Source organism: Pteropus vampyrus, unplaced genomic scaffold (genome assembly GCF_000151845.1).
Source record: "Pteropus vampyrus isolate Shadow unplaced genomic scaffold, Pvam_2.0 Scaffold7, whole genome shotgun sequence".
NCBI lineage: Eukaryota > Metazoa > Chordata > Mammalia > Chiroptera > Pteropodidae > Pteropus > Pteropus vampyrus.
Genome location: NW_011888788.1, coordinates 5319348 through 5330474, shown reverse-complemented (window position 1 = coordinate 5330474; position 11127 = coordinate 5319348). Strand labels below are relative to the sequence as shown.

The following is an 11127-nucleotide window of genomic DNA, read 5'->3' as shown; positions in this document are numbered from 1 at the left end:
CCTGCTTTAAGGTTAGTGTTATCTTGTTAGAAAGAAACTGGTGATCACTGGAATAGTTCTTAATCTCAAATGATCTTTTGGGTTATCGGCAAGTTTCCTCCCACCCACTCCAACCATTTCTTGCTTTAGTGTTTCTTGAAAATGTTGCCACAGGAAGGGGAAGCCCGGGAAAATCTCTATGAGGAAATGGATGTGAACATGGAATGTGAGGGAAGATGGGATGACCACACATTTCCATACTCCCACTTGGGCCAGTAGAGACACCAAACAGAGTCATGGCACAATTCAAATCTTTGAGAAAAAGAAAATGAATAATGAGAAATGCTCACGCAGCTTACTTTTTGAGAGGAATGCGCCCTTCTGGAGTGACTTGCAGCTTAAGTTTAGTATAGCTGTTGGAGGAACGAAAAAACAAATGTTTAATTTTTAAAAAGCTTTTTATTGAAGAATAAAATACATTGGGAAAGGGCTCATGAATATGTACAGTTTGCTGAATTTTCACAAACTTCTCTGTAGTCGGCACCCAGATCAAGAAATAGAACCTTATCACTTTAGTAGCATCCCAGAAGCCTCTTTCTAGGCTCTATTCCCCTAAAGGAAACAATAATCTTAACTTTAAATAACATATATTATTTCTGCCTGTTTTTGTACCATCTATAAATAAAGTCACATTCTTTTGTCTGGCTTCTTTTAGTCAATATTATGTTTTTGAGATCCATTCATATTTTTGCTTATAGTTGTAGATTAATCAATCATTCTCATCATTGTATAGCATTATACCGTGTGAATATAACAACTGTATTTATCTCTTCAACTGCTTCTGGCCTTGTGGATAGAGATGGAGCAACAGAACTTTTAAACTCTGCTGATGGGCGAGTAAACTGGGACTACCACGTTAAGAAACCGCACGCGGTATGACCCAGCAGTCCCATATCTAAGTGTATATGCAACAGAAATGCTTACAAATGTTCACCGAAAGACAGCTTCTAGAATGGCTACAGCAGATGATTACATGAGAAACATTTAAGTGAAGATTTCTGAGGTCCTGACTCAAACTAAAAGGAATTCATAGGAGAGTAAAAAAGAAATGTGGGTTGGAATCTAAGGTCTGGAATGATGTGGTATGTCTTACAGAAGAAGAGGGAAGAGAGAAATTTATCAAGTAAAAGAGAGGATCATCTAGAAGAGTTTCCGCCTGTGGTTTTGATTTCAAGGCTCCCAACCTCCTGGACATCCACAGCTTCCAAAGCGAACACCATGATTCCTTGCTGCTCATCTGGCAGAAATCATTGTTTTCCTTAGTCAAATAATTTTTAGAAAGACTGTTGTAATTCCAGAGTAATTGAGTAATCCTGCTTTTCTTTCCTTCTCCTTTTAATTCTGCTTTCCTTTATATTGTTCCTCTTTCTCTTTTCTTTCTAACACTGCTGTGATTGTAAAGGCAGGAATCGGGACAACAGCCTATTGATTTAAGTAGGCAAGAAGTTATGGTAGCATCTAACAGAGATCTAAGACTCTAGAGAAGTGAGTACCGTATATTGTTCCTTCTCTTCCTCAGATAAATAATTGATACGAGACAGGCAGATGTAGAAGCAGAGAACTATTTAAAATGAATAATTTTTGGTTCTGAGCACAGATGCCAGGATTTGGGAGTGTCTCCTTATTGTGTGCCAAAGGCACTGACATTCAGGGGAGCTCAGTGTAACACGGATGTGCAGCTTGAAGAAAAGAGTGATTCTTTTTGGAAGTCTTCCAGTTTCAAACAGTGGAGGTATCAGTTCTCTAACAAATCCCAACGGGAAATTTATGTTTATCATTGTGAGAAGCCAATGCAGCACAAACAACAGACTCACAAAGGAGAAAGGAAACTGACTCAGAAGAAGCAACACCCTAAGCAATAAAATTAGAGCTACTCACGCTTTTTCCAGAAATGCATCCCTGGACATGTTTTGAGCCAGCAGGTTTGTTGCCAAACTGAAAACCTCATTTGTCCATTCCTGGAAAATGTAAATCACACTTGCATTAGCTTAAATACTGTACAGTTATTAGACTCATGTTTTAGCTAGGCTACCAGGAAGAAAAATTAGTTCAATTTGTATGCCTAAGAGTTTTTTTCTCTTTCTTTGTAAAAATGACATAATTAAATTCAAATCCCGAGTGACTACTCCTTTCCTAAGGAAATATTCTTTACACATAAACAGTTTTTTTCTGCTTTGTAAAATCTCTGCTGATAGGGAACTGGTATGTTGCCTTTCAATAACCACTTTTTACTAGTTTCCTTGCATTACAAAACAGATAGAGAGTTATAGAAAAGCTTAAAATATCATCAAATATATTTTCAACACAATGCAGGTGCAATCTTCCCGCTTTACTATGCAAGTCAAAGCAGCTATACCAGGGATCTTTAAGTTATGGTTCTATAAGTTCTCTAAGCCAGCTGCAGTCACAATGTCATACAATGGCCAGTACTCTCCCTCCTCCAACTCTGTCAATCCCCCATAACTCATTTTATCTTAATCTCTCCTTCTCACCACTCACCAGTAATCTCACTCGGCTTCCAAAAAAACGAAAAAAAGAGCAAATCTACAAATAAAGTTGAAGTTCCATTCAGGATGATGATTTTGAACATACAATTAACATTCTGGTCCAAAAGACCAGAAAGAAGATGATATGAGAGCTAAGTAATCTAATTATCTAGTATTGTTGACTTGGCTTTCTCTTTAATGAAATCACATTTTTTAGTTCAACGGCTTTTCTACCTAGTTTTGTTATTTCTGTTTGTTGTTGATCTTTTGTTTCTTTTGTTTTGACTTAAGACAGTGATAATATGCCCTCATCTAACACTTGAGGTGGGACTTGAGAAATGGGGGCATAGAGTGATGAGAGAGGGAAGAAGGCATTCTAAGCTGAGAAAATTGGGGAAAGACCAGAAGTAAGCACACATGGCAGGATTTAGAGGGAACGAGGGATAGTTTAATCTTAATTGGAAAAGAGAGGGGAAGTTGCAACGACAAAAAGTAAAATTGAGGCCAGAGTATGGAGAGCATTTAATGTCTATTCAGGTGTCTGGAGATAATTTAGCAAAAGAATGTGATACCACTGAAGGGCTTTTTGTTTAGGGCGCAGAGTGAGAAGACTGTGGGCTAGACTGTGTGTTCGAGAGATCATCTGGCAGCCATGTCAAGGATGAATTTGAGGCTGAGAAACCAAAGAAGGGAACTCAATCAGGAAGTACTGAGGCTTTGAACCCCATGCACTGTTGGTGGAAGACCTGGGAAAGACAGCACAGAATAACTGAATAAAGCAAACTAACTGACTACCAAACTTGATGTACACAGAGAAAAAGATGGAAAGAACTTTCTAACAGCTTTAAAATAAAATTTCCTCTAATGAGATCATTGTAAACTAGGAGTAATAACTACTTGCACTGATTTTTAAAATATGTTTCTGGTATAATATTTTCTGGGTTAAGGATCAAGCTTCAAACATTTTTAGCTCCATGGCAACTTTAAGCATTGGTAAAAGTATTTATAATTGAGGGCAATGTACCATTTTGTATATTTACTGGGGGCTGATTCCACACTAGAAATAAGTACAGCGAAGGCATTACAAAGATTTAGGGAGATTTAACTGGTTCTGATCTTTTAAGTTGAAAACTAAGGCCTCTATTATAACCAGTCCAATAGAAATACAATGTGAACTATACACGTCATTAAAAATTTTCTAGTAGCCACATTTTAAAAAAGTAAAAACAGGTGAAACTAATTTTAATAATAAATTTTATTTAACCCAAAATTTAAAAAAAATCATTAATCATGTAATCAACATAAAATTCCTGAGATACTTTACATTCTTTTACTTGTTAAGTGTTTGAAATGAGGTGTGCATTTTACACTCATAGCTCATCTCAATTTGTTTTGGCAACCTTTCAAGTACTCAGTAGCCACACGTGACTAGTGGCTGTGGCTGCCTCATTGGTCAGTGCAGGTCTTCTAGATTCTTTGCTCTTTCTATGGATTCTTTATAAAGTCTGCTATAAGAGAGCACCATCACTACCTTTACTCCACAGCCAGTTAGCTTATTCAGAAAGTAAAGTATGATTTATTTTCATCATAGTCTGAGAATGTGAACATCTAAATTTCCAAGTGTGGAGTTCCTAGAATTCATCAACTTCCTACAGCCTTTTGAGATATACAAGAGGTAGGTATACAAAGATTCAGAGGGAGAAAAGGCGGTGACCAAGGGAACTTTGGAAATAACCCAACTCTTGGGTGCTGGTCTCCGCCTACATCACATGAGCTAAAATAACATGTGTCTTACTTGGATCCCTGAGAAGCAGATCCTGAGACAATGATTTATAAGAAATGGGTTTATTACAAAGTATTCCCTGTAAAATTATAGGGGAGTAAGCAGGACTGGGAAGGGTGGGGTACCAAGCAAACTCAGGTAGATGGTAACTTTTAATTCCTTTCTGTGTAGACCATATCCCAAAGTTGGGTTTTCTAATCAGGATCAAGGGACCTGGAGTATGGTGATCCCTATGCCTGTTAGTCTTGGTTAAGTGATGCTGAAGAGGGTGGAAATCCCCAGGAACTTTCTGCTTTCTTTGATAGCAGCCAGAATGGGTCCCGGCATCCAGAGGAAGACACCGGTGATAGTTATTGAGAGTAAAAGTCCACCGGGGCAATGTGTATTAAAATGGCAAAAGGATCAGAGGAGATATGGGCAGAGCATTGCTAGAACCTGCTACAGCAGGATAACATATCTCAAGACTTTTGGATACCAGTAGTAGCTACATTATGTAAATAGGAAATGTTCAATCAAAGCCTTGGGAAAATTGTTCTAGAGCAGTGCTTCTCAAACTTTCATGAGCGTATAAATGACTGGGTGTCTTGCTGAAATGTAGATGCTGATTCAGATATCTGAGAAGGGGACAGAGAATTCATATTTCCCAAGCTCACAAGTGAGGTCTATGCTGGACCATGCCATGGAGCAGCAAAGTTCTAGAGTGGACTTGCAGCACCGACTGAAAGCTTGTTAGAAGTGTAGGACTTTAGGCTCCACACTGGACTTTCTGACTCAGAATCCGATTTTTACAAGAAACCCTTATATTTTCTATGCTTATTAAAGTTTGAGCATACTGCTGGGCCATCGACAGCATATTGAGTAACAAGGTGTTCCAGGAAGCATTATTCTAATCTTTGTCTACTCACTTCCCAAGCAAATAAAGAAATTATTTTAGTTATTAGTTTTAGAATAACCAAAAGGCCTTACAGTTATATTAAGAAAACATAAAGAGATATGGCCAGAGCATCTTAAAGGATTCTCTGCTCATAATGGGATTATGACATGCTTTGCTGCAGGGTAGACAGAGCAGGCCCTGGCAGTATTCTCATCAATCCAGTGCTGGGCTCTAGTTAGTTTGGCATTAGAAGGACAGCTTCTTATTTAATCTGGAGGGTTTGTTTTCTACTTTCAGAGACAAAGTTCTGATAATTGTCACTAAGCTTTGTTCGGCACCTGCTATGTAAACCCTGAAGTTTCTTAAGTGATATTTTATGCCTTATGATCAATCTCTTCTCATAAAAGGGATAACAGAACTGAACTAGAGAAAATGGATATGAGATCAGCTTCTTTAGAGTTTCAACTGGAGTTTAAGTGTGCATGTTTGTGTACTATATCTGTAAGATTATTTCTGCAGTTCCCTAACCCTAGGTTCCAGTGCAGTTAATGAGATGTTAGTTTCTTCACCGTTAGAGATAACTTTTCCTACTATGTCACAAAGTTAATTTACTTTTATTTCTAAAGCTATTTAAGTTCCATCATTCTTGACACAGGATTTACATGTTTGCTTAATACTACTAATTGTGTCACAATTCTCAATTCTCTCATAGGTATTGTTTGAGTGTTTACTATACACTGAGCTGAGTTCTTTGCATCTAATAACATAATTAATTCTCACAACAATTCTCTAGGAGGTAGGTACTGTTATTAGCCTCATTTTAAAGATGAAGATTTATGTCCTCAGAGCTAATAAAAGTCAAAGTTAGGGATTAGATCACTGGTTTCTTAGGCTCTAAAATGTGTACTCTTAAATACTGTGCTCTTAGTCATTTTGTCCTAGACAATTTTAGGGTTGCTGATACATATACTTCAACAAGATAAAAAGATAAATCCACTAAATTGTATTTTCAATAAAACACTTGATTTAACACTTACTATGGGCTAGGCACTGTTCTAATATTTTGTAAATAATTAACTCATTTAACCCTATAAGATATATTCTATTATTCCCACCCTCGTTTTGCAAATGAGGAAGTTGAGGCACATATTCAGCAACTGGCATAAGGTGACATAACTCGTTATAGGCACACCTGAGATTTGAACTCAGGAAGTTTGCCTCTAGTATCTGAACACCTTATCATTATGCTATAATGATGAAGTAAACATGGTAGAGAGAAATGACAAGGGAGATGATAAGATGTACAGAGGGGTGAAGTCAGTCGCAAAATGCAGGTCTGAAGTTTTGAGCTTTAATAGAGGTAGGTCACAAATTCAATTCAAACTTGCTTTAATCATTTTAAAGAGAGAGATTCAATCATAACATGATTCACAGTTGCCCTGAGTCCACATACCCATCATGCAGCAGTTGAACAACTATTTTTAGTTCTGAGAACAGAGAACAGTTCCTCCATTTGCAATTCACACCTCTTAAGGTTTTGGCCTAACTTATGACAGTAAGAGGTATACAAACAAGCACGGGATCTTCTGGAAGAAATATCATTCTTGCAGATGTTTCTGTTTCTCATTGTTCTGGTTCACATTATTTTAAATATTTTAATGTATTGACTTTACCTTTTTTTTAGTATTACACATAAAAACACGGAGAATAGTGTAACTAACACAGATACAAATTAAACAAATGTTGATATTTTGCCATGTTTGGCTTAATACTTTTTAATATTGTATGTCAACTGTAATTGAAAAAAAAATTAAATTATTAAAAAAAGAACATACTAAACATCCCCCCAAAAGTTAAAAAAATGATATAATTAAGATTAAACATACCTGCCTACAAATAAATGTAAATGAGATAAAGTTATGTACTAAAATACAAAGACCTTTTAGAGTTGAATAAAAAAACAACTATATGTTACAAAGCAAAATAACTTAAAAATGTTGAAAAGAAAAGAATAGACAAAGTTTTACCTATCAAAGAAAACCTAAAGGAAAGATAAGGAGGAAGAGCGAGAATGGGATAAAGAGGAGAATTTTGTAATTATAGGATATAATGAGTAAATAACTCAATAGATAGGTAGGTAGATAGATATAGATAGATGATTGATAGAGATAGAACAAATAAAATCAACAAAAACAGGGAGAAAAAATAGATTACAAACAGAAACAAATAAATGTAACTCTAAAAGAGTAAAAATATATATACACACACGCTGAACTTTGCAGTGAAATGTAACTTTGCTTCTCCTTGATCCCATTCTTCTCCCTCTACCTAGAGGCAAGCTCTTTTTTGAAAGTTAGATATCAGTATCATCTATTTTCTAAGGAAAATGGTATAGGTCAGGGTTCAGTAAACTAAGGCCTGAGGGCTAAATCCACCTTGCTGCCTATTTTTGTAAATAAAGCTTTATTGGAATACAGCCATACATGTTCATTTATGTATTATCTATGGCTAGTTTCATGCTACAACCGCAGAGATGAGTAGTTGCAACAGAGGCTCCAAAACCACAAAATATTTACTACATGGCCCTTTACAGAAAAGTTTGCTATTCCCTCATACGGATCCCTTGTATGTTTAAAATAGTACATAAATTATATCATGCTGTGTGTATCCTTTGGCCAATGGATATTTGCAACCAACATTATGTCTTTAAAATGTGTCCTTGAATCTGCATGTAGATGTAGTTAACTAATTTTAACTACTATACTATTTTACTATTTATTAATCCATATTTTTATTGATGGACATTTATTGTTTGCAAAAACATACTTCCTGTTGCCTTAGGCCACATCCAAGAGGTTCTCTAGGGTGAATATGAAGATGAATTCATAGAATCCGGCATCTTCCTCAGTAACAAATGCTGCTACTTGCTCATTGAAGTGGCAAGGACACTCCACGTTCCTAATGACAGTGAACTTTTATTTTCCCATGACCTCAAAAATACTTGCTATCATCAAACTTTCATAAAAGTTTTGCAAAGCTGATGAAAGTAATATGGGCCCTTGTAGAGGTCTTAACTGGCATCTCTGGTCTATCAGCATAGTTAAGCATCATTTTATATATGTTGGGTTGTTCCACTTTTCTTTTTCTGAAAATATCCTGTTCACATTCTTAACCCATTTTTTTTTTTAGGGTACTTGTGCTCATTGTCTTTAAAAATGGAAGGTTTTTTGTTTGTTTGTTTAAGGTGTGAGCTCAAAAACAGGCCAGTGGTCATTATTAGCCTATTGGTAGAAACGAAGTGCCTTACAGTGCCTGTGTGTTGTAAATGGCACCCGTGGCATCATGTCATGCAAGGTACCCACGCTATGCCTGTGACCTGACACCATGTAGCTGGAGTTACAAAGAAAAGACAGAGAGTAACCTCTGCTCTCAAAACATGTATTCATTCAGAGAGTTCTAAAAGGAATACTGAACCTCTCTGTGTCTCTCCCTCTCTATATACATGTGTAAATAATTACAATTATAATATATAATTATGTCAATGGTTACCCAAATGAAGTTAAAAGAGTGACAAATGACAATAATCTAAAAGCAAGTTATTTCCAAAGTGCCTGATTTGGAAGCCTCAATTTGTTGCATTTAATTAAGTTTTAACAAGTTCCTAGAACAAAGAATAATTTACAACAAGCAATTTTTAAATAATAATTTATAACAATGTATTTTAATATTTGTGAGACATATGAAGGTCCTAACAATTTTTAATAGCTTTCTATTTATTTTTCATTTATTGGCAAACCCCTGTTGCCATCAGTGATAATGGCGTCACTCCCATTACCTCTGCTCAGTAGCAGTTTCAGATTTGGGTGAGAAGGAACCTTGTGCGGCTCATTCAGAGTTACAGCATCTGGTTGAGCACATTTCTCTCACCTACTGGCATGCATCAGAATTCATTTTGCCGAGCATTCGTCTTAATGGAACAGTGAAGCATTTTTTTCATGGAGAAAAATGGTATATGAGTTTATAAAGACTTTCATTAAAATCAGAAAAGACTGTTTGAGAAGTCACTGCATTTGTGATACTATTTACAGCACTTAGAATTTTGGTAAAATTTCTGGTACAGTCTCTCTGTATTAGGTGGCAGTGAAGGTCTTCTATTTTATAGTCAAAATGTGTAATATCAAGGAAAGATGCATAATTATTTTCAGACCCTGAGGCTCAAATGTCTTCAGGCTAGAGAAACAGCTTAAGAAACTAGCTTAAGAAACAGGAGAATTTATTGAGGACACTGGGTTATTTCCTGTAATTGAAGGAAAAATCGAACAAACTGCAGTATAAGGATTGCACTTATAGTACAAGGTCGTCAGAAACTTGGGGCCTGAATGCCGGAACTTTCTTCATTGCTTTTTCACTGCTCTCTCTTCCTGATGCCATATTTTTCCCGCTACTAACTTCTTTCCTATGGCCAGCAACTGCAACAAGAGATGTAACATATGGCACCACCCACCACTGGAGACAGTCTGACTGATTTCTCATTTCTGGTATGAAAAATCCTGGAAAAGATGTCTGATTGGTATATCTCCAGAATAATCAATTCAGGTAAGAACCTAGTAGTGTCCATAAAAACCAGATCATTGAAACTGGGGAAGAAGCAGTGAACAGAAGGATGAAAGAGTATAGAAAAACCAAATATATCCATCCAGAGGAGTATTGTGGAAAAGCAGATAAAAGAATGGATGTGTGTCATTCTATAACTTGTGTGGGATCTCATAGTTCTGTGTCCCATTCTTTTTATAAAATAGGCAATAAATCCATACTTGTTGATTTGACTGTATGAATGAATGTGTAAATGAAAGAGAATTACATTCATGCTTTACGGTTTATGCCTTTTGAAATTATTTTTCATGTGTTCTCCATTTGCTATAAGTATTCAATCATCATTCTTGGCTACAGGACTTACGATAATGGCTTCACATTTCCTATGGTAATTTAAACTATGCTAAACTCTGTTATGAAATCTCTTGGAGTACTGTGTACAACATGAGGCTAAGTGGGGGCTCTCCAATTAATAAAGTACAGAAGCTCTAGTATCAGGGCTTAGCTCAGTTATATCAGCTACATAGAAACGCTTTATGCTTTGTTTTGCTTTAGACTGTATTCTGAAGAACTGTTGTCTGACTGTCTTTCCCCAGATAAGTGAAGTACTGCTGTGCTAAATGGTACCCTGATGGCCTAAGGAAGTGTTCACACACCTGCATGTGCAGTATAGAAAATGTAGATCTTAGAATGTAGAAGGATCCACATTTTGAGCTAATTTTGAAAGGTGTCAGGTCTAGTATATCCCTAGCCCTCTTCCAACACCTCTAGACATTCCCCTGCCCAATGGGAAAAGTTTAATGTGGTCAGACAAAGGTAAAATGAATGTTAGGAGAATTCTTCAAGAGAAAAGATCCCCTCCCTCCCCAAAAAAAGAGCAACAAAAATGGCACAGAGTGGAGGAAAAGAGAAAGATGTTCGCTTTGGCTAAGTTTTCACGATGAGACGTTATCAGCTATATCATTGTGAGTCTCGAGATGTATTTTGAGCATCAGCTGAGGAGATACCCTCCTTCCCCTCCAGCTAGTTTCCTGAGTCACTGCTCATTTGTACAGCTGGGAAATGTTAATCAAATGCCCACATACGAAATCCCTAAAGCTTCGTTTCTATGGTTTTCACGTCAACCCTTCGTAGTTTTGAAATGGTTCTTTCCAAAAGCCTCATGTCACTTTTATGAAAACACTTGTTATTATGTCTTCTGAGCCTAGCAGTATCAATGCTAATTATTACTTTGGTTGAATTTGCCCAAGTGCTGTGTACTATAGACAATAAATGTATGTAAGCAGGGTCTGCAATTATAATTGATACCACTGTTTATTTTTTAAAAAGTAATTCTCTTTGAGGAGATCAGA

At 36.5% G+C, this 11127-nt stretch overlaps 1 protein-coding gene across 1 annotated transcript in view; it reads right to left on the bottom strand.

Moving 5' to 3' along the window:
* Nucleotides 1-11127, bottom strand: part of PLCB1 (phospholipase C beta 1) — a 650597-nt gene that overhangs the window by 206603 nt on the left and 432867 nt on the right. The window contains exons 5-6 of the mRNA XM_011371181.2: nt 1918-1997; nt 339-392 (exon numbers count right to left, since the gene is read on the bottom strand). Coding sequence (XP_011369483.1) covers nt 339-392; nt 1918-1997 — 134 coding nt within the window. The remainder of the gene's footprint in view (nt 1-338; nt 393-1917; nt 1998-11127) is intronic.